General features: G+C 43.6%; 1 protein-coding gene across 1 annotated transcript in view; it reads right to left on the reverse strand.

Moving 5' to 3' along the window:
* The window catches only part of LGR6 (leucine rich repeat containing G protein-coupled receptor 6), a 161,323-nt gene that overhangs the window by 77,943 nt on the left and 58,522 nt on the right, over window positions 1-24,858 (reverse strand). Inside the window, exon 4 of the mRNA XM_072648196.1 lies at window positions 12,616-12,687. Coding sequence (XP_072504297.1) covers window positions 12,616-12,687 — 72 coding nt within the window. The remainder of the gene's footprint in view (window positions 1-12,615; window positions 12,688-24,858) is intronic.

Below are 24,858 nucleotides of genomic sequence, written 5' to 3' on the forward strand. Positions count from 1 at the left end.
ATAGAATAAAAGCATTTGTATAAGACTTTTGTAGTATCTAAAGCCTTTCACTTACTCCATTTTGGTTAGTCTCACAGTAGGGTAGGGGTGGATAGGAGGTACAAAAGGCAGGGAAGTTTCTAGGTAGCACAGTGGATGATATGCTAGTCTTGGAAATAGGAAGACCTGAGTTCAAATCCCTCCTCAAATACTAGCTGTATGACCCTGGGCAAATCTGGCAAGACACTGGAATGGTTTGCCATTTCTTTCTCAGGGGGATTAAGGCAAACAGAGGTTAAGTGACTTGCCCAGGGTTTAAGTGTTTGAGGCTGGATTTGAACTCAGGTCTTCCTGACTCCAGACCCAATGCTCTATCCACTGAATCATCTAGCTGCCCCAATCATTATTATATTATCATCCCTGTTTTACAGATTAGGAAACTGAGACAATCCTAATGAAAAGGCCCAGACCGAGTGGGATTTTTTGAAATGAAAGGCTGGGGGAGTCAAGAGAAATATTGAAAGGTAAATAGATTTGATCAGATGAGAGGATCTATATGAGAAAACAAATTGGCAGAGAGGAAGTGCTTCCTTAACCACTCATAAGGCTTAACCATGTGGCAGAGTTGTGCCCAAAATTCAGGCCCTCCCCATTATATCCTAGTGTTTCTCACAGCCTGTAGCGCTCTCTCTCTCTCTCTCTCTCTCTCTCTCTCTCTCTCTCTCTCTCTCTCTCTCTCTCTCACACACACACACACACACACACACACACACACACACACACACAGTCACCACCTCCTCTAGGAATTTTCCTTGTTTAACTCTATCCGACTGTGAGCAGTTCCCTTGGCATCCCTTCAGTATTTGCGTGTAGACTGCTCTACATTCATGTATGCTAGGGAGCCACTGTCTTATGACCTTGTCTTGTGTCCAAGCCCACAAGTGAGCACATGCTATTTACCCCCAAAGCCCAGGCAGGGATTGTGTTTGTTCTATCACAGGCTCATAGGAGAGACGTTAGATAAAATCTACTCCAGTCTCTTCATTGTATAGATGAAGAAGCTAAAGATGAAAAAAAGAAAAAGATGAAATGACTTACCTAAGGTCACACAGAGAAGTGGCAGAACTAGAATGTGAACCCAGGTCACCAGATTGTAAGTTCATCACTCTTTCTGCAGATTTGCACTCTCTCTTCAGGACTAAAGCTTCCCCGAAAGGTATGGTACCCACATCAGATGGAGTTTTCTTAAGGGCAGGCCCCCCAGCCTTGCTCATAAGACTAAGTGGACTCTGAGGTCAGGAACCATCTATATTCAGGGGTGGGTACACTGGAGACAATTCATACTGGCTTAGGAGGGGTAGCTGCTAAATTTTCAGTGTTAGCATTTATGCCTCAAAATCAGAAAATGCTACAAATCTGGGCTTGATTTATTGTTTCATGGATTGTCTGGACTTAAGAAAGTAATAGAAAAATATTAATAACACAACTTAAAAGTGCATTATACATCCATTTTTTTAATATAGTATAACCAGTTGTTAAACATTTACCAACATACCACTGAATTGCTCTTTCCCTATCAGACTGGGAATTCCTGGAGAAGGGACAGTCTCCTCTTCTTGGATCTCCAGAGTCCCTAAGATAGCCACACACACAGGGCTCAGGAGTTCATTGGTGGGGAATGGAGGTTTGGGATCTGCCTTTCATCTCTCCCCAGGTGGCAGCCCTACCCTTTGGCTCTGCATCTGGGCACAGCTGCCCATGTGGGCCCAAAGGACTACTCTGGCATGGTGGCCAAATCAGAGCTTGTTAGCTGCCTCCATATCCAGCTCCAGGGCCCTCCCACCTTGCTCAGGTTCAGACCTGTTGGGGCTTCATGGGGCCCCAGGGGGTGGGGGAGGAGGGGAGCTGAACTACAGAAGCATAATCTGGAACCAGGGACCTATTCTAAGCCATGGGACCAAGGACAACCTGGGTAAGGGTTAAGAAAAAGCTGAAAAGACCTACATATCTGCACTGGGGTGTCTCCAGGGAGAACAAGTCAACACTCTGCTCCTGGGTGGCCTGGTCTCTACTGACAACCTCCCAGACCAGCGTCCAGAGCCGAAACAGACACCCATTTGGGGATGTGAGCTCTGGCCCACTATGGACACTTTCTTGGCATCTCAAAAAAACCAAATTACCCTGTGTACTGGTTCCCACCCGCTGCAGGGGGCTGCCCTCATGCCTGCTGGGCCCCAGAAGGAGCTGCTGCCCCAACCATATGTAGTAATCAACTCCCGGAACCCTGGGGTGATCCAAATAAAGTAGCCTATAATCATGGAGTCCAAAATAGCCCTGCTGGGGAGGATAGCTTGCTACCCCGCCACCTCCCAAATCTATCCCCCGCCATGGGCCCCTTTCTCTAGCCCCAAAACATGACTACGGCTTAGGGACCTGTCTCAGGGGTTGACGGGTGCAAGCTAGCAAGGCAGTTAGATAGCATCTACCACTCCCACCAGGTCACCTTCAAAACCTTGGGACAGAACAGGACAGCTGGAATATTTCAGGCACAGACACAGGAGCCCTAGATACCAGGCAGACTGTTCAGGAGCGGAGACCCCTGTTGCTTCCTACTCCCTCACCCTTAAAGAAAAGTATGAAGAATGAAGGTTTTCTCCAGGGCCCTCAGGAGATGAGAAGTCAGTTGTGGTCTGGGGGAGAATGGTCCGTCCAACCAGCTTCCCTTGCCTACTACCTTCAGACACCTCTCCAATTCCTCCTCTGACTTCTCTCCATTTCTCAGCTCCCTGAGAGCAGGAAAAGTGTCTTATTCACCTTAGTAAAGTGCTGTACACACCTCCCACTCCCTGATCTTTGTGAATCCCCTTCCCAAATTAATAATAATTACAATAACTAGCACTCATATATCACTTTAAGTACAGTATTGTCTCACTTTCTCCTCACAACAACCCTATAAGGCAGGTGCTGTTATCATCCCAGTTTTGCAGATGAGGCACACAGAAGTCAAGCATATCCACAATCACACAGCTAGTCAAGCGTCTGAGACAGGATTTGAACTCAGGTCTTCTTTACTCCAGGTCCAGGACTCTAGCCACTGCACCACCTAGCTGTCTCATATTTAACTTTGTATATACTTCCAAGAGTGCGCTGTCTACCTCAGTAGGCTGTAAGTTCTTTGAGGGAAAAGGACTATTTCATTTTGTCTTGTACTTGTATACCCAGCACTTAGCACAGTGCCTGGCATACTGTGTTTAATACATGCTTGTTGACTGAATGATTGACATCAGAGGTCAATGAGTTCAAACCATTCTTGAACAGGACTCATTTCCCCAACATCCCCAGCAAATGTTATCCATTCTCTGTCGGAAAACCTCTTAAAAGGGGAAAATTCACTACCTTTGGAGGGAGCCCATTGTGATTTTGGAAACATGCCTCCAGTCCTTACCAGAAGTCAGTAAGCCTAAGAAGGCTGACCAATTATTGGGGATGTTCTTAAGAGACATCAAGAAATGTTTGCTGAGCTAAGCTTTTAGTAACCAGGCTTAGTTTTCTCTAGAGTTGGGCTCTCCATATTTCACTTTCCTGAAGGATGGTGTTCTATCCAGGGTCCTTCTTTTTCTCTGCTTCCAGAGCTCCTTCTAAATGTCTTGTTGTTTTTCAGTTCCCATCTCCCTACTGAACCAGAAGAAACCCTTTGACTTCTTCTGTCTCTGAGGAGGTCATCTCTTGTTGGGCTCCTTAAACTCTTATTCTTAGGGATTCTCCAGAAAACCAACTTTGAAGATTTCCTAAAGCACCCCACTCCCCTGAGATTTCTCTTGTTATCTTCAGGATCTCCAGCTGGGCAGTGGTGTAGTAGATGGCACTGGACTGCTAAGAAACCTGAGATGGGGGGCAGGTGACCAGAGAGAACACTTGGGTTCATCTCGAACAAGTCATGCTGGCTCAGACTTTAGCTCTTGGTTTCCTTTCTCCACAATGGGGCTAATGAATGTTCTATCTCTCAGGGATGCTGTGAAGATAAAACAGATGAGCTAGTGGACAGAATGATGCTATTAGAAATGTTTTTAAGTGTCATATGTTCAGACTTCCTTGCACCTTGAATTTGAATGGGAGTTGGGGGTCCTGGAGGTTCTGATCGATATTGGAGGTTCTCGCTAGATTCATTACGCTAGTCCAATCCCCAGGATGGGTTTATGAGGGTCCAAGAAGAGCCAGAAGTCACATCTTGCTCCTAGAAACTCACAGATAGATCATATTGCCTTAGCATCCCCCGACTCTTAGCCCTTAGAGTTTGGAGCTTGGACTATAGGAAGTGATTGATTTCCACTCAGTCCCCTTGGGAATCCTCTTGTGGTCATGAAATTCCCTGGGTTTGAAGCTAAGGGTCTATCTGCCTCTCTCCCTTTCAAAGGAGTCAGTATTTCCAAACTTCCAAACTTCCAAATGGGAAGTGCCTCCTGCTGGGAATGAGATCTGCTTGCTATGGACTTCCAGTTCCTGGCTTGACAAAATCACCAGGACAGGCCCCTGTCCTGACTTGGTTACATCACCAAGTTCTAATTTCCCACCTCATCCCTCTTCCCTGCATTCCTAGGTGGCCAGAAAGAGGGTGGAGTCAGATAGAACTTTTCCCCTTGTACTGTGGAGAAACTAAGGCCCAGAGTGAAAAGATGAAGAGTTAGTGCTACTACCAATACCTTGCATTTTTAGAGGAAGATAAGGTCACAGAAACATAGACCTGGAGCCTGGAAGGGAGTTTAAAGGTCATTAAGTCCCACCCTATCATTTTCCAAACAAGGAAACTGAGGCTGAGAAAAGTTAAATCACTTTCCTAAGATCATACAAGTAAACGGCAGAGTCAGAATTTGACACAAAACCTGGTGGTGGCTAGATGGGATAACTGACCAGGGTTCAAACCCAGCTTTGTACACTGATGAGTGACCGTGGGCAGGTCACTTAACCTCTACATACCTCAGTTTCTTCATTTGTAAAATGGGTATAATAATAGCCCTTACCACACAGGATTGTTGTGAGAATAAAATGAGATATTTGTACAGAGCTTTGCAAACTTCATAGCACTATGTAAATGTTAGCTGCTCATGACTAATGTGGTAATATATTTAATGTGACTGTACATGTATAACTTATGTCAGATTGCTTGCTTTCTTGGGGAGGATGCAGGGAAAAAAATTGAAATTCAAAAACCTTATAAAAGTGAATGTTGAAAACTATCTTTACATGTAGTTGCAAAAAATGAGGAAAAAACAAGTGTTAGTTGTTCATGCTATTACCTGCTGGTATCATGACCCTGCCTTCCAGCTCCTTTCCAGTCCAGATCCAACATTCTGTCCACAAAAGCCATCTTTCTCTCTCTTTCTCTCTCTCTGTATGTGTGTGTGTGTGTGTGTGTGTGTGTGTGTGTGTGTGTGTGTGTGTGTGTGTGTGTCTATGTCTGGCTTTCTCTGTCTCTTTTTTTCCCTCCCTCCCCACAGACTTCCCCCCAGGTCTTTCCTCTCAGAAGCCAGTACCCCAGTGTGTTTCAGATTTGCCATTTAAGGTGAGGATAGTGGGGGGGCAGAATTGGGGTTTCTAATTCCAGTTTTACACTGGAATCCCTAGCTGTTCTCCATTAATTTCTCCAGCAGGGAGGAATATTTGCTGGATGTATGTGGTTGTCCTTTGCAATGATGCATTCCCTCTTCAAAGTCTTCTGGATTGATCTGTTTTGCTAGTTTTCCCTCAATTCTGCCACTGTGTTTTCCAGTTTCTTCCCTGAGACTTTCTGGCTTGGCTATTCTACAACCACCACCCTTCCCCTTCATACATAAGTACTGCTCTGACCCCTGACCCCAGCCCCAAGTATCTGCTTTGAGTTTCCTCAGAGTTCTCACTCCTCTTTTCTATGTGTTCTTTCTCCCCGCCTTTCCTCCCATCCTCTGTCCCCTTGCTGTTCATCCTCCCTGGTTCTGTTGGGTACTTCTGGTTTCTCTTGGCCTGAGCTCAGCTCTGGCTTGTGCCTAGCATTAGTGCTAACTCCCCCAGGAGACATGTGTACTCAAGGGAGAAGGACCAGGGCATCATGAGAATAATAAATAAACCACTAGATCTGGAGTCCGCAAGACCTGGGACAATGACTAGGCTATACAACCTCTGGCAAATTGCTTATTTCTCTGTGCCTAATTTTTCTTATCAGTAAAATAAGGAGTTTGGACTTGATGGCTTCTAAAGTACCTTTCAGGACAGTTAAATGGTGCAGTGAATAGAATGCCAAGCCTGGAGCCAGGAAGACCTGAGTTTAAATCTAGCCCCAGATACTTACTAGTTGTATGATCCTGGACAAGTCATTCCACCCAGTTTGCCTTAGTCGCCACATTTGTAAAATGAGCCGGAGAAAGAAATGGCAAACCACTCCAGTATCTTTGCCAAGAAGATGCTGAAGGAGGTCACAAAGAGTTGGACACAACTGAAATGGGTGAACAACAAGGTCCATTCTAACATTAAATCAATGATCCCATGATCTGCCAGTCCAGGTGCTAACCCAAACAACCTGGAAGCAATGTCAGACTGGGACCAAGGACCCTTGTCATTTAGTGGCCAGGACTACCATTGGCCATTTCCTACCTCCCCTGCCATCTTTATTTTTTTCTCTGCTCTGAATCCTGACTGCAGATTTTACATCTTCTCTGGGATGATGGGAATAGAATTCTAGATTACTGGAACCAGCAGTGTCCTCAGGATCATTGAGCCCAGTCAGGACTATCACCTTACAGGTGAGGTCACTGAATCACTTGCCTAAGGTCATGAAGATAATAAGTGTGTTTAGGTGAATCTATTCTCTCCAACTACATGATAAACTTCCTGAGAGGAGAGTCCTACTTTACTCCATTGTCTTCCCCCCATATACAACTGAATATATAGTAGGCATACTAATGTCTTTAGCTAACTGCTCAAGTAGCTCTCTCACTCTGACCTTCCTTCAGCCTAAAACTACCAGTCCCTCTTGCCATTTTGTTACCCAAAGTTCAAGACCCAATTCCTAACAGAAGCCATTGGGATCATGGACTTTATAACTGGAAGGGACACTGGAGATCATGGAATTCAACTCCCTCAGGAGGAAGTAAGTGCCTTGCCCAAGGAAGTGGGTTACAGGGCTGGGCTCCTCTGAGGGTAGTTAGGCATGTGACCAGGAACCTGGAGAGTGATTTAGATCCTTCGGGGAGTGAGGAAAGGGAAGGGGGAGCAATCGTAGTAGCTTAGCCCCATATACTCTGCTTAATGGTCTGGCCTTTGGGGAATATGACTGATTTGCTCTAGCAGACTGCCTCATCCTAATAGGTAACCAAAAAGTATATGTTAAATGTCTTTCTCCCTCTCTGTTTCCATAATGTCACATGACTAAGGGCCTGGTTTGGAAGAAAATTGTAACTCATAGCAGGACCATCAAGTGAGGCTCTAGGAAGGAGGAATAAAGGCCACCACTATTGCCTGCCAAAGGGCACTACTAGGATGATAGGATAATAGTAGCTAGCATTTATATAGTCCTTTTATGTTTACAAAGAGCTGTATAAAGAGTATCTCATTTTATCCTCAAAACAATCCTGAAAGTTAGGAGCTATTATTATTCCCATCTTATAGATGGGGAAACTGAGGCAGGCAATGGTTAAGTGACTTGCTCAAGGTCATACAGCTACATGTCTGAGGCTGGATTAAAACTCAGGTCATCCAGACTCCAATTCCAGCACTCTATCCATTGTGCCACCTAGCTGCCTGGAAAAGGCATTTATGTTCTTTTACAGATTAGTAAACTGAGGCCCAGTGTAGTGAAGTGCCTTGCCCTGGGTTGTGCGGCTAGTGGATGTCAGAGGCAGGATCTGAACCCAGGTTTTCCTGACTCCAAGATAAACACTCTACCCATTATATATCATGGTATCCCTCACATCTCAGTCAGGGCAATGGGAGCAATCATACTCCATCCATCTGTCTGTCTGTATGCCTCCTGAGTATGCTCCTTCTCCCTTTGCCCCTCCTTCCCAACTCCTCCCCTGCCAAGTCTTACCTCACCTCTGAGTTAAATAAACAGCAATTCAATCTCTGTGCTCTCTGGCATGGGGGACAAGAGGGAAGAGCCCCTCCGGGAGAACACATCCTATCTCTGCCCAGCCCAGCCCTGACTAGGGGCCTTTGGGGAATGGGTAAGGTAGAAGGGAGGGAAGTAGGCGGGGTGGTGGGGAGCTAATTATTTCATTTTCACATCAACAACTAGCAGCACCTCTGGGAGGTCTGGCCCTGACCCAGTTAGAGAGTGGGAGGGAGCTAAGCCACCATTCCTTGTTCCACCTATGGAACATCTCCCCAGAAGCTATAGAACAATTCCCTTTGGATGGGGGGGGGGGGGGGGCGCGAAGGTGGGAGGGATTCTCAGAAAACCATTTAGCATTTCGTTTGAAGCCATCTCCATCTCAGCCCAGGGCAAAGCTGGGCATAGAAGGTTCCTTGAAGGCAGCAGCTCCAGGAATTCCAGTGCCTCCTGGAGCTGGGGCTAGTGGTAGCAAAGAAAGGCCCTTTGCTCTGGGGGAGAACCTAGGGATGGAGGATGCCTGAGACCCTTTCCACAGGCCAGGCTGGATTGGGGCCATTTCTCTCACCTTGGGCCTCCTCAACCCTTCCTTCCTTTTGCAGCCTGGGGGACAGTATAAGATTTTCAGGGTACTGGGTGCAGTACAAATGAGAGGAGCAGAGGTAGAAACCTAAGCAGTCAAGACTGAGGAACCTGTAGAGAGTAGAACTATCCAATGGGGAGAAGGGAAGAGCAGGGCCAACTTATTGTAGTGCTGAAGTCCCAGGAAGGCTGTTGGACAGAGAAAGGCTGTTTGCTACTTCCACTGAGAGCAGAATACAAGCCAGTGGGCCAACATTGAAACGTGAAGGATTTGAGCTAGCTAGTGGCCAGGGTTGTCTTCCAAGGTAGCCTACCAGTTCCTCAACAATAGCCTGGGGGATTTCACAGTCAGTCAGTAAACATTTTTGAAAAGCCTACTATGTATCAGGCACTATGCTAAGCATTAGGATACAAGAAGAGGTGAAAGAGAGAATGAGATTTAGAGTAAGGGCAACTGAAACAGAACCTCTTAGAGAGAGGGTCAGGAAAAAGTGGAAAGAAGTGGAAGAGTGATGGTTTGGGGAATTTGAGCACCTGGGCTCGAATCCTGGATCTAGTACTTAGTAGCCATGTGACTGTGGGTGAGTCTCTTCTCTCCGAACCTCAGTTTGCTTCTCTGTAAAGTGCAGGAATTGGCTAGATGATCTAAGGTCTGCTGTAAGTCTAAAGATACCCTACACTCTGATCGCCATTGCCAACAATAGCCCACTAAGCTGAATGAGTATCATTCATTCTCTAAGGCAGGAGGAGAGTTAGAGTCTTTAAACACAGATTATTTCCCCCTTCCAAGCAGACCCCTCCGACCTGGGTCAAATCTTCCCTTGAGCTCAGCTTGCCTTTCCCACCTGGGACAACGCCTCAGTCCTCCTCCATCCCAGGATCACTCAACTGGGACAAAACCACTACTCTGTTATGGGGTAACCCATATTATCAATGTTGTTAAAGTTGGAAGAGGTCATAGACATCATCTAGTCTTCCTTTTGCCTATGAGGAAATTGTGGAACATAGAAAGGAAAGTGACTTGCCCAAGGTCACACATATAATAATACTTTTACAAAAGACTTTGCATATATTATCTCATTTGATTCTACCTGTGAGGTGTAGCTGTGCTTGTTGAGTCATGTCTGACTCTTTATGACCCCATTTGGAGTTTTCTTAGCAGAGATACTAGAGTGGTTTACCATTTCCTTCTCCAGCTCATTTTACAGATGAGGAAACTGAGACAAACAGGGTTAAATGACTTGCCCAGGGTCACACAGCTGAGACTGGATTTGAACTCAAAAAGATGTCTTCTTGACCCCAGGCCCAGTACTCTTTCCACTGTGCCCCCTAGCTGCCCACAGCTACCTGTGAGGTAGATATTATTATTATTCCTATTCTATACATGGAGAAACTGAGACCAAAAAGCAAATGATTTGCAGAGAGTCACACAAGCTAGTAAGTATCTGAGATCAGACTTGAACTCAGGTTTTCCTGACTCTGAGTCCATCTCTCTACCCATGAAGCCAGGCTGCTTCAAAGCTGTGGGATGCTGATGATACCATGACAACCCCAGATTCTTTCCATAGAACCAGTGAGTCCGTCCTCCAGTTGAACTGGTCCAAGGCCTTGTGAATTAGAAGTCCTGAGTTTAAATATTATCCTTCCTTCTCCCTCCCCACAGAGAGAGGAAAACAGAATAACTCAGACCCTTGTCTGCTCCTTGGAATGCCAGCTCTGCATGCCCTGCCCAATCCTGTGTCAAACATGTACCCTGTCCTAACTTTGGCTAGATGAGGGGACGTCACCAAGATCCTAGTCTCTGAACAATAGATGACATGTTGGGCATGAAGAAGGGTGGTGAGGGCTGAGGTGGTGAACAGGGCGTTACTGATGGCTAGTGACTCAGAGTTGGCAGATAGAATGTACTAAGGGCAAGAGATAAGAGACATCTAAGACACCCACATCTAGAAAAGAATGAAGAACTAACAACTGGGGTAGTTCATAGAATTGTTGATTTAAAGCTGGAGGGGTCCTTAGAAACTACCCCCTTATTTTACAGATGAGGAAAATGAGACCAAGAGAGTAACTTGGTCTAAGTCCCAGTGGTAGTGAGTGGCACATCTGGGTTTCCAACCAAGATCTTCTGTCTTTGAATCTAGTCTAGACACAAGTCAGTTCAGGGAGAACTGAGGATCTAGGTCAGGAGTTCTTAACCTTTTCTCTGCCCTGAACCCCTTTGTCAGTCCAGTGGAACCTATGGACTCTTTCCCAGGACAATTATTTTAAATGCATAAGATAAAATACAAAGAACTACAAAGGGAACCAATTATAATGAAATATTATTTTTAAATTATTTTAATTTAATTTAATATTTAAATATAAATTTATATTTATAATAAATTTATATAGAAGATATAATATATTATAAAAATATATAATATATAATAAATGTACAGATATTTAATTACTATATATTAAAATATAAATTATTAAAATTCTTCACCCCAGACCTCCTGAATTTTAGAATAAAAGTTGAAGAGCATGGCACAGACACATCCAGAAACATGAAATCCATGCCCATAAAATACAAGCCTTACCTTCTGCCAGTTTGGAGTTTCCATAGCTGGATAGGGTCAGCTATACATATTATCCTAGGGCCCCAATAGCAGCCACACCAAGAAGATGCCCTTTCTTTTGGCCTCACCCAACTCTCTCCCCTAAAGAACAGGTGACAATAACCTCTTCTTTCCTAGCATTCTTGCCCAGGGTCTGAGTTAGGGCCTTGAGTTAGCAAGCAACCTCACAGATTGAGAATTGGGTTTACCATTTATATGCCTCAGTTTCCCTTGCTCTGAATACTAGAGGCTCCTTTGCATGGGGTACGCTGGAGCAAGCTCATAGTCAATTGTGAAATTCTCAGCGTAAGCGTTTACACCTCAGAAACTGGCAAATGTTACAAATCAGGGCTTTATTTGTTATTTTGTTGATTGTCTAGAAGACTTAAGAAAGTGATGGAGAAAATTTTAAAAATGCAGTTTAAAAGCGTATTGCGGTACATTTTTTTTTTCTGGGAGCCTGTTGTTAAACATTTACCAGCACACTACTGCCTTTCATTTAAATTCCCTGATTGTGGTCTCCTAGAGAAAACTAGTTAAATGACATGACTCTGCCATGTCATTCCATTCTGACTCAAATACTCCCAAATCCCCTCTTGCCCCTGCTCATCTGGCCTGGTTCCTCTGTCCTCTCACACTTCAGCCCCAATGGGGTCTGCACAGGAATGGACCCAAACTGGAAAAATGGCGGGTTGGGCTTACTCCAGAATCTCTGAATGGAGCTTCAATGGCAGGAAGAGGGGAGAGGAAGAAAGGAGGACGAGTTCAAGTTCTCCATGGAGAGAAAAAGGGGCCAGTTAAGGACAGAATGAAAGTGGCCTCCTGGTGCAGAGGGTAACCAGCATCTCGCCCGACACACACATGAGGAAGGAGACAAGGCAAGAGCACATCCAGAGCTCTCAGTCCAGACCCAGGGGGTGGGGAGGGAGGAGGGAAAGCAGATTAAGATGAGGAGACAGTGAGTCCTGCTTCTTCCCTGGGACAGCAGTCCTGCCCCACCCAATCCAACGCCCCCAAGCCTCCCTGTACCCCCAGGCTCCCATGGCAGACCGCCGGCTGTGACCAGAGCCTCTGCTCTGGTGGCCCCACATCAGGAGGTCCCATTCCCACAATCCTCCAGGGGGTTTCATACCTTCCCCAAAAGACACACACACACAGAGCCACAGTCACTGAGAATAACCCCCGCTGCCCCCCCCAAACTAAAGCTAGGAGCAGCACATGGTGGGGGGTGAGGGGAAGAGGAAAGATGAGGAAGAAAAGGAGGGGGGCCCAAGAGGCTGCAACAAAGGCAAAGCCTGTGACTCAGGCCTGGGGAAGCTGATGGCCCCAGGAGACCGAGTCTACAGAACTTTGAGTGTCGGCACACTAATGACTTACAGAGACTGGAGGCTGGGCAGCTCCCACAATGCCTCAGCAGGGATTCGACTCAGCTGGTTATTCTGCAGCATCCTATAATTAGAACAGAAAAGGGTCTTAAACACACACATCCATGGTACACCGCATCATGGGGTTCTCCTTCCCAGGTCAGATCCTTTCTGTCTCCTCCTAGGGGCCACAAGGGAGCCTGGGCCTGGCTACCCTTCCTCATTAGCCCTAAGACAATAAGGCAGAAAGATTAGCCACAGTATAATGAGGTGAAGAGGGGCCAGCCGTGTGGCTGCAGAAAGGCAGGCAGTCTCTCCCACTATGTGGCTCTGTTAAGGATAGCTGGGACTCCAGGTTGCAGTTGGAGCTGGGTGCTTAAGAACAGGAAAGATACTTCTTAAGTTGGGATGGGCTGAAGATTAGAACTCTAAAACCTTGTCTCTGGAGGAAGACAGATAAATAGCTCTTGGTTCTCCTCAGAAAGACTCAATTTCCCTGTTGGTAAAATTTGGAGAAAGGGGTTTCTTTCTAGGGAGAGAAGAGATGAGACCTTTGAGTAAAAGATTCCTATTGGGAGACCTTCAGTCACTGCTGCTGAGAGAGGTTTCTGGGTGCATCTCTGGGAGATGAGGGAAGGGATGACACAGAGAAAGGTGGAGCCTTCCACCCTCAGGGTAATCATTATCTAGTTTAGAGAACCAGAGACTTGAATTTTTAGGGCAACAAGAGTAAGGGAATATAGTGCAAGCAGCAGACATAAAATGAAAATGAAGTAGTCCTTTGAGACTGACTTTCTTCCTGACAGACCAGCTAAGGGATGAATAAGAAGTGGTGGTTGAGAAAATGAGTCAAGAGATACCCCAAGAAAGTCAAAGTTGGGAGAAAAGAGACCATATACACAAGATTTATAGCAACACTTTTTGACTAAACAAAGAACTAGATGCAAATTGGGTGTCATCAATTTGGGAATGTCAGGATGAATTGTAGTATACCATTGTAATGGAATATATTATAAAAGACAAATATGAAGAATTCTGAGAAACTTAGAAAGATTCATACAAATTGATGCACAGTGGAACAGGAAGATAATTTACATGACCACAATAATGTGAAGAAAACAACAAGATATCAGATCAATGCAGTAACTGAAAGTGACTTCGGATGACTGAGTGAGATTAGCCTTCCTTTTCTCTGCAGAGAGGTGGGAACAAAATAAGGCATTATGTTGTCAGACCTAGTCAATGGGCTGACTTGTTTGCTTAGCTGTGTTCATTTGTTACAAAGATGGCTTCCATTAGGATTGAATGTGGTGGAGTCTTTAGGAAGTGACAGAGATGTGATACAGAAAAAAAGCATCAATTAAACATTTATTTTTTAGAAAATTTTAAAAGAAAGTGAGCCAGAAAAGAGAGAGAAACTGGGCCCATAACTTCCCCAAGGATATAGGGAATCATGGAAGCGCAGAGTCGGAAGGGACCTTGGAGGTCACTGAGGACAACTTGTAGTTGGACAAGAATCCCATTTACAAGATGCCTCATAAGGGGGCATCTGGTTTCCACTAGAAGATCTTCCAGGAGAGTGAACTCCTAAAGTAGACCATTCCACATTTAGACAATTTGAACTATTAGGTATTCTTTTCTTATATCCAGCCAAAACGTGTCTATCTTCACCTCCTACCCATTGCCTTGGTTTCTGTCCTTTAGGGCCAAACAGAACAAACTGAATCCCTCTATCCCATGGCAGCCTTTCAAATATTTGAAGATGGCAATCATGTTCCTCTTATATCTATCTTCTTTTCCAGGCTGAATACCCCCATTCCTTCCAATGATCTTTACAGCCTGAGTCTCCATCCCTCCTGGCATCCTTATCACCCTCCACTGGACACATCCCAGCATGTCAATGCCTTTCCTCAAATGTGGTACCAAGAACTGGATACAATACTCTGGATGTGGTCTAACTAAGGTAGAGAGAGGATACTAGAGGAATCTTCTTCCTTGTTCTGGGTATTTATCATGCAGCCTAAGATTACTTAAGCTTTTGTGACTGCCATGTCACATGGGTTGGTAATCTACCCTGGATCTTTTTGACAAACTGCTGACTGGTCATGCCTTTCCCCATTTTATATTTGTGAAATTGATTTTTAAAAAGTCTCAAATGTAGAATTTTATATCCCTGCTAAGTTTAAGTTTCATCTTACTAGTCTAGTCAACAAGAATGTATTAAGCAGCTCCTATGTGACTGGCCACTGTGTGAACTGCTGGGATACAAAGAAAAGCAAAAACAGCCACTTCCCTGAAGAAACTTATTATCTAATGGGAAGCATGGAAGGAAAGACAACATATAAACAAACAAGATATATGCATGATAATTTGGAGATATTCTCAGAAATCACGCTGTATTTAATAGTCATAGTTTCACGTAAAATTATCCTTTTTTGTTCTTTATATTTGGAAGTATTTGTGTGTTGATGTTAGTTCATTGCATTAAAGAAAAAATTTTAAATAGACCGTAAGCTCCTCAGTCTCAACACTGTTTTTCATTTTTGCCTTTTTGTCCTCAGTGTCCAGGATACTTCCCAGCACATTGCTGTTCAGTCATTTCAGTCGTGTCCAACTCTTCGTGGCCCTGTTTGGGGTTTTCTTGAAAAACACATTGACAAAATGGAATAAGGCCATAGAAAGTAATCAGAATGATGAAAGGAAATGAAACCATGTCATTTATATGAAGAAATTTTGGAGGGTTAGCCCCTAAAAGAGAAGACTCAAGGTAGACAGGACAATTGTCTTCAAATGTTTAAGAACTGTCACATGGGAGAGGGATTAAGTTATTCTTTTTGGTTATCAATGATAAATTTAGAACCCATGGATGAAAATTACAGGGAGATAGATTTTGGTTCAATATAAAGAAAAATTAAGTCATAGCTAGGTGGCAAAGTGGATAGAGTACTGAGCTTGAAGTCAGGAGGAATCCTCTTCCTGAGTTCAAATCAGTCTCCGACACTTACTAGTTATATGACCCTGGGCAAATCACTTTATCCTGTTTGCCTCAGTTTCCTCATCTATAAAATGAGTTGGAGAAGGAAATTACAAACCATTCCAGTATCTCTGCCAAGATGAGGTCATGAAGAGTTGGACACAAATGAAATATGACTAAACAGCAAAGTAAAATATCCCTTAGAACATACAAATATGTGTTAGGAATCTGTGATATTGTCACCATGGAGAGCTCCCACCATCTTCACAGGTGAAAAATCCCTCACTGAAGCCTTCCATCCTGTTAAGTATCATCCTGTATCCCTTCTGTGCTTTGTGGTCAAACTCCTGGAAAAGGTGGTCTATGATAGGTGCCTCCACTTCCTCTCCTCTCACTCTCTTCTTAACCTCTTACTATCCAACTTCCATCCTCATCATTCCACTGAAACTGCTCTCTCCAAGTCACCAATGATTTCCTAATAGTCAGATACAATGGCCTTCCCTCAATCCTCATTCTCTTTGACCTCTCCGCAGCCTTTGACATTACTGATCATTGTCTTCTGCTCCACTAACCTGGTAGGGAACAAATTTTGGACTTGATGTCATGACATATAATTTCTGTCATATCCCTAGAGCATCCCAGTACAGTGTCAGCCGCATCGTGGACCCTTAATGACTACTGGTTTAATTGAACTGAGCTTAACTCTTAATTCAGAGATTTACTAGCTGTGTGACCACAGACACCTTTCTGAGACTCAGTTTCCCCATCTCTAAGATGAGGATAAGAGCACCTAGATTGCCTTCCTCAGAATGTTTTGATCAAAGTGCTTTGTAAAGCTAAATAAGTCTGAGCTATTATTATTTCTTATACAGTAGATTGTGGCAAACGTATGAAAAAGCTGGGATCATCCACCAAGATCCATCTGTTACTTAAGAAAGAAATACAGGGGAATAAATGAGGTAATGAGATGATGTCCTTAAAGTTCTATATAAACTTTAAAGAGCCATTTTCATTGTTATCTCTATCACTTTTGCATGTGACAGTTCTTAAAATTTGAAGACAATTTCCATATCGTCCTTAAGTCTTCTTTTTTGGGGGACTAACCTCCAAAATCCCTTCATATAAATGCTTCCATTTCCCCTCATTATTCTGGTTTCACTTCTATGGCCTTACTCTGCCTTGTCAATGTCCCTTCTAAAAAGTGGTACTCAGAGTTGAACACGCTACTCCAGATCTGCTTTGAACAGAGCAGACATCACATGTAATGACCACCTCCCTCCTTCTGTTTTCTATAATGCAGACTAAGTTTGTACTTAGAGGAAACACAGAGAAAGCCTTCCTCTAATGCAACACTTGATCCTATGTGTCTCTTCTCATTTCTCTAGCTAGGTGACACAGTGGATAGAACAGAGGGCCTGGAGTCAGGAAGACTTGAGTTCAAATCTAGCCTCAGACACTTACTGGTTGTGTGATCTTGGACAACTCACTTAACCTCTGTCTGCCTCAGGTTTCCCAACTGTAAAAGACGGAATCATATTAGCACCTACTCCTCAGGGTTGTTTTGAGGATCCAATGATATAATATTCACAAAGTAATTAGTGTAATAGCTAGCACATAGTAAGCATTTAATAAATTCTTATTCTCTTTCCCCTTCCTTTTACCCCACCCCCAAATGGAGAACAAGCTCCAGAAATGAACTAATGCACTCCCCAACCTTGCCAATGGACAGGAAACATTGCTTAGACACATCCTGATTGAGATTTGGAAAAGGAATCCTATTTTCTTCTTCTATCACTGCTGTGAGACCAGGATCAAGAAGGTCCCACAAGGCCATCTCCATGTGAGAACTGGGCATGCCCAGAGAGGCCCAGGTTATACTTGCCAGAATAGCTAATGAGTAGATGAGGTAAGATCGGGTGACATGAGCCAACTCTGCACCCTTGTCAACTCGGCCATCTAAGCTTTGTACCTACTCTAGTGTGATAAAACTCCTTCCTTAATTACCTCAATCAATTAAGTTAAATTAATTACATTAATTAAACCAAATGCCTAAATAATGGTCTATTTATATCATGGAATATTATGGTGCCACAAAAATATGGAACCTACAAAGAAATATGGAAAGAGATATATGAAAGTGACACAAAGGGGACTCAGCACAGGCGCATTGACTAAACTGACTATATTGTTAAGCACAGAAGAAAAGAAAGAAGAAAGGAAAATGGGGCGAGAGCTAGGCCCGGAAGGGAACACAGAACAAAAACAGCTCATATGCTTGCTTCTTGTTTGTAGATTCTTTTGCTTCTTCCCTTTTAATGGCCTGGAGGATTCTGGTGAGATTTTTGCCCTTTGTTATATATGTTTGTAATTATGTTTTGTGTAATTATTTTATAGATAATAGAGCTTATAGTTTTTTTAAAAAGACAACTTAAATTTTTTTAAAATCACGTACAGAGGAGATTAGTGAGCTAGAGTGTTCTGAGAAACTGTAAAGCTTCTTTAATGACCCCAAACTTGCCCTAGAAACAAAGGCCCATCTTTTTAATATCACTATACCGGTGCTGTTGTAAGATACCAGAGATATAGAACACAACAGCCTTGGAGGAATGGAAAATGAGCATCACCCAGAGGGCAATGGAGAGGCCCAGGATGGGTGTCAGCTGGATGCAAAAAAGACCTTTGAGGGAGAACAGAAATAAAAAGTGTCATCAAGAAAACGGGAATAAGGAAGAGAGAGGGTTGGTTCTGTGAGCAGAGAGAGGGATGCCAAGTGGAGTGCTCCACTGGTCGCCTTGAAAGATCAGGAGAAAAATAAGAAGAACCTTGAGTACATTGCATGTACCCCCTTTGCCAAGCCCATGGGAGGGAGGACACGGACAAGAGAGGCACAAATGGGTAGGCATGGAAGGGTTTTAGGGAACAAGGTTACATAGTTGCATAGTTGGAGGAGATGTGTGTCAATTCATGAAAGTGAGAGTCTTACACAGGGTGTCCCTAAAGTCTTGGTGCTGTTTTAACATTTAAGAGGTTGAACTATGACTTTTGGGACACCTTGTGTATCTTTCTAGCCATCTTGCCACATACTCAGTAGGTACTCACTTTTTTGCCCCTACCCCACAGCAACGTGTTGCGGTTTCTACTGTATCTTTGCACAATCTGCATCCATCACCAAGTAGAGACTCCTTAAAAATGAATCTTGTGTAATTTCTGGTTGTGATGAGCCGGTGCTAAATTGCCATCACAAACTCCTCTATTTCCATAAGAAAATCCACATGACTCAGATATTTGTTTGCTGCTTACTTATTAATGTGCTGTTGTCTGAGCTCATGTGAATATCTCCCACAGAGACATTTTGGTTTCTCTCTTGGATCTTGGAAATTTCAGAGGCTCTCCACCTGGAGGTAAACCACTTTGGGTTACATCTGACAGATCCAATGGTGTGTGCCTTTACCATTGTTCAATGAAGTGATGTATGCTTGTTTCAAAAGTATTTCTACAGATTTTTTTAAAAACCATTTATCATGTAGTCTGATAATATCAATCTTCCCCCTCTTTTTGGATGACAAAATGTTTGTCTTTATGAGGTGAAGGGGCCCTGGATTTCATTAATATTTATACAGTTTTTTGTTCAAGTACTTTCCAGGTCTGTTATGCTCCATTTTATATTTTTGAAAGAGTTCATGAAGACTCATATTGCATAAATGTCAGTTACTTTGATTGTCTTCTTCCCACTGAACTTTGGCTTCAGGACACCTATAAGTCTCTTAACATATTCGACCATGCTAATATAGAGATATGTTTTGCATGACTTCACATGTATAATGAGTATCATATTGCTTGCCTTCTCAATGGGTGTGGATGAACTAGAGGGAAGGAAAATATTTGGAACTCAAAAAATTTTTAAATAAATAGATGACTAGGCTTTTTTAAAGAAACTATAATTAGCCATAGATTTCTCCTTGATAGATTTATGTTCAGTGTGTCTTTCTCAGAGGAGACCAAGATATTTGTAAGTGTTGCCTTCATCCACTGGTTAGTTTGATGTTCATATTCAAGATCAAAGCCATTGGTCTCTGTTTCCTTGACACAACTGAAAATTTTATACTTGAGTGTAAATGACATTTTGATATAATTAGAAAAATGCTCCATGTTGGTTCTAAAGTGTTTTTACACTTTCTGTCAAATATTGTAGGAGGATACATTTGTTCATAATGGTTGTAGCAAATACCAGCTTCTAAAAACTGCTCTGGTATAGTTGGCAAACTGCATTCATGCCATGAAACTCAGTAGGGACTTTCTGAAGTTCCAGTCTAAGTATTCTCACCTCCTTTCTAAGATCATTTGTCACATTTCATTATTAGATATATTTTTGTGTCTTTGTTATGTTTCTTATTAGATGTAATTTCTGGAGTTTGTATTAAGAGAAGATTTTCAATATCCTCAAGGTGTTCATCTTTTCCCTCTTCTTATTTTAATAGCTCTTTTAGTTCAACAAATCTAGGTTCAGGAATGAAGTTATTTCTGAACTGGCCAGCAATACATTGTTGAATGACTTGGAGTAGAGATAAACCATTTTGGTGAAAAGCAACCATGAAGCTCTTACCTATAACTGGTAACATCTGTTTCCAATTTTGTTATGATATAATACTGGAACAAAAGGAAGATATCCCTGTCTTCAGCCCATTTCATGCACCTTTAAAATTTGTTGACCTTAGTAGTCAGTGCCATCTGCACTGAAGTATTTTCAGCAAGTGGGACATCCATATTCCTGATTTCTTTTGGTATATTTTGCCTTCTTATGAATACAAAAGAGCACCGGTCACTTTGCTGTCTTCTGTGTCAATATGATCACTGTGATGGTTTGAAGAAAGTTAAGCCCAAAATCTATACCTCCTCATCTTGGTTTGCCTCTTGGGGGCAGTTGAATCACACTGAGGGTACTGACCCAATCAGTGGTATCAGCACAGCCTAATTCCCCAGAATTTCAAGATTCCTTCCAGGCTGCCACATCTACCATAAAAGTTTCACAACACAAGAAGCCTCCATTGTATATCTCCCTAAATAATTAGCATTCCCCCATTTTGCCTCACAGAGCAGGTTAATAACAAGTAGGAGTAGTAGTGTTTCCTCTGAGTTCTCCATAACTGTGATGAAAATTTAAAATGTCACCTGGAATAGGGTCTGAATACTAGGAATAAAGGGGCTAAGTCCAGAGCTGGTCCCTAGTCTGTTTTTCCCCACCTTCCAGATACCTGTCAAGTATATACACTTTGCTTCTAAAAATCTAGCACTGGACAGAAATGGAGTTGGTTGAAGTTGCCTTAGAAGGGATGGGAGGCTTTAAAACCTGTATCCTCAAATTCATAGGGGGGGCGGGATTTTCTGATCCATGGATCTCATTTTTCTATCTAGGTCATCTCCATACTAGCTCCAACCTCTTGACCCTGAGATCTACACCCCTGGGGAAGCAAACAGGAAAGCTGCAGAAGGCTGGGGCCCCTACTGTTCTCCCCCTTCCTTCTCCTACATATCCTAGGAAAGTACAACCAATGCATGATCCCACTCCATAGTCCTTTGGCTACCTAACCCATTGCCTCTTGAGAAGCAACCTCCTGCCACTAAGACTCTTAAGAATGGTGGAATAGCATCAGTGGAATGAGGATGTCTTAGGGCAGCATGCCTGGGTATCTGTCACCCTGTTTGCCATTTATATGGCTGTCAGAGTGAGAAAGTGGTGGCCATGTTAAGGACAAAGCCTTCAGGTGTTCTCAATAAGTGGGGGAGCTATGGAGTTAGTGTTTCCCTGGAGAAAGTTTATCCTTTGGCAAGGGTCTTAGCCCATGGGGTGAGATATTGATATAAAGATAGCATAGGTCAGAAAAACCAATAGGAAAAAGGAGTAGAAGCCTGCCAGTATAAACCCCAAAGCCCTAGGCAGAGCTAGAGGAAAGGATCTAGACCTAGGAAGGATCAGGAGGGAACTTCTATTTCTTTGGGAATATTACACTCTGTCCCTGGGAGGGTGTAATACACAAGGCAGTAGGTAGGTTTTAAGTAAGGGTACATTAGAGATAGGAGGCAGCTGGGTGACTTAGTAGAGTGCCGGACCTGAAATCAGGAAGACCCTGAGTTCAAATCCAGACTCAGAAACTTACTAGTTGTGTGACCGTGGGCAAGTCACTTATTTTTTGTTTGCCTTAATCTACTGGAGAAGGAAATGGCAAACCACTCTAGTATCTTTACCAAAAAAACCCCTATGGACAGTATGGTCCCTGGGGTCACGGTCAGACACAACTGAATGACTGAACACATATACATTATAGATAGCAGCTGCTATACGTGCACAAGGATGGGGAGGAGCCAGGCAGAAGCAAATCCCTAAAAGATTACTGTACGAAATGAGGGTCAGAATTGAAACCCAGAAAAAGCTGAGTTATTCCCCAAGGAAGGCAGCTGACAGCTGGAGTCTTGACATCATTTCACAGAAGTCAGCATTGACAAGGCAGCAGCAAGACGCCAATCAAAACTGAGAGGCCGAGTCTAGGCATCAGAAGCGAGCCTGGAGCAGTTTCACTGAATGACAGCTGTTGTTCCATTCAGCGTACTTTCTGAAGGAATGCTGGTGTGTTCCTTCTTCTTCCTCTAAAGAATGATGCTGCCACCTGGGCTGACATCAGCACAGGGGCAAGAGACAAAGAGAGGCAGCAATAGTGTGGTAGACAGAGGCTGAGGCCTGACCTGCTTATCAAATCCCTGACATTTACTGGCTGCGTGGCCAGAGGAAAGTCACTTTTATTTCTGAGCCTCTGTTTCCTCACCTGTGAAATGGTGATAACCATTGAATAAATAAATATAAAGCATCCTTCGTTGCCGAAGAAGACTACGCCATCAGAGAAATGATGACATGACTTTCATGTGACTTTGTTCTGAGTGAGGGAGGGCTGTGCAGGTCACCAGCCTCACTTCTCCTCCAGAGCCATCTGAATCCAGTGACTGGATATTCACCAGGATGACTGGAGATGACCCAGGATGAGGCAATTGGGGTTAAGTGACTTGCCCAAGGTCACACAGCTAGTGAGTGTCAAGTGTCTGAGGTGAGATTTGAACTCAGGTCCTCCTGACTCCTGCACTGGTGCTCCATCCACTGCACCACCAAGCTGCCCCTCTTAAAGCACTACATGAATCTAGTAAAAGGTACTATTTAGAATGATCAATAAAACTGAGCGCTGTGTCATTAAAGTGATCAAACTTGTCCCCAAAAAAGAGATGAGAGAAGGTACCTCCCTCTCCCCTTTGTACAAGTGGAGAGCTATGGTTATAGAATGTTTGCACATACCATCAATTTCTATTAATGTGTTTGTTTTGCTTAATTGCTTTTTTTCTTCTTCTTTGTCTAAGGAATGGCTCCTTGGATAGGGGCCTCAGTTTCCTCAATTGTAAAATGAGGATAATAATAGCACCTACCTCCCAGAGCTGTTGGGAGACTCAACTGAGATAACAAGCACAGTGTTTGGCACATACTAGGTGCTTAATAAATGCTTATTTCTTTCCCTCCTTATTTCTTTCCTTCCGTTAGCCAGGGATTCAGTCTTCCTAAAAATAAAAAAGATTCTCATATAGTGAAATGGATCGGTGATCTTATCAATCTGAGAATTCCAATAATTCAGATCTCGGACACATCCCCACTTGCCCGTTGTGCGTACACTTCTGCCACCTCCATTCAAAAATTCATCCCAAAGGGGTCTACCCAACATACTTGAGACCTTTGTCAATTCCTCTCAACATTGGGAGAGGGTCAGGAGAGCACCCTGGCTGGCTGTCCTCATCCTTCTTTCTTTCATACAATTATTTGATGATATCCTTTACTCCTGTTCTTTGAAGTTCCTCACTGGTTACATGTCGCAACCTGATTCCCATCAATTGCCACCTATAGGGGAGGTGAACCAGCCTCAATGAAAGAGTGAGAAGCTCTGAGGAAGAGACAGGAGGAGGGATGTACCAGGCAAACTGTTGCTTCCACAGCGACTAATACTCCTCCTCAGGCCCCAGTGCAGACAATCCAGGATCTTGAGAGACCTGGGCATAGCAGGGCTTTCTAGATGGGCTCCCTGCCACCGTCAGCCAGGGACTCAATCTTTCTGAAGAAGTGACCTGGCAGCTGCTTCTGCAGATGCTGCAAGCCCTACCTTCTCAGCAGCCATAGCTACCGAGGACCCCGATAAGACATTTTTCACTACCTGAGTCCTTGGCACGGTCAAATGTTTCAACATCAGAAATGGATGTGGTGTCTTTGGTGGAAACAATATTTTAAAAGATGCATTACTTAGCCGCTGCACCCTAGGGACCTGTGCATCTGACTTGTAACTCAAATTCCCTCTATTAGAATGTGAGAGCAGGACTTGCTTTTCTACGTATGTCAAGCACTCAGCTCAGAGCTTGGAACGCAGTAAGTGCCTGAAAAGTTTTTCCATTCATTCATTGATCTGCCATGTGACTCTTTACTGCCTTCTGAGTGAGGCTTATCTTTAGTTCTTTGGAGTTGGGTGAATGTTGTTCCAGGTCTCATCACCATAGGGTAACACCAACAAAATGTTTGTTTTGGAAATACAGGCCTTCACTATTTTGGAAAACTCAGCTAGGTGGCGCCATCGTGCACAGAGCGCTGAGCCTGGAGTCAAGACAACTCTTCCTGCGTTCAAATCTGCCCTCAGACCCTTATTAGCTGCGTGACCCTAGGCAAGTCATTTCACTCTGCCTCAGTTTCCTCATCTGTAAAAATGAGTTGGAGAAGGAAATGGCAAACTGCTCCAGAATCTCTGCCAAGAAAACTCCAAATGGGTTCACAAAGAGTCAGACTTGACTGAAATAACTAAACAAGAAGAAAGTATTGAGGATAGGGGATTCTGTCCTCCCACCCAAGAGGTAGGGTGATTCAGTCAAAAGAGCAGGGGGCACAGGTTTGAAGTCTACTTTTTACATTTATTGCCTTGTGAACTCAGGCAAGAATATGAATTCTCATAAAAGCTAGCACATGTAGAACAGCTACTATGTGCCAGGCACTTACTAAGGGAGTTACAAATATGATCTCATTTGATCCTCCACAACAACCCTGGGAGGTAGGTGCTAGTATGACCCCCATTTTACAGCTGAGTAAACTGAGGCAAACAGAGTTTAAGTGATTTACCCAAGGGCACATAGCTAGTAAGTGTCTGAGGTCAGATTTGAACTCAGGACTTCCCGAGTTCATATCCTCCCTATTTCATGTCCACTGTCCAGTGGAGG

This window comes from Notamacropus eugenii, chromosome 2 (genome assembly GCF_028372415.1).
Source record: "Notamacropus eugenii isolate mMacEug1 chromosome 2, mMacEug1.pri_v2, whole genome shotgun sequence".
Classification (NCBI taxonomy): domain Eukaryota; kingdom Metazoa; phylum Chordata; class Mammalia; order Diprotodontia; family Macropodidae; genus Notamacropus; species Notamacropus eugenii.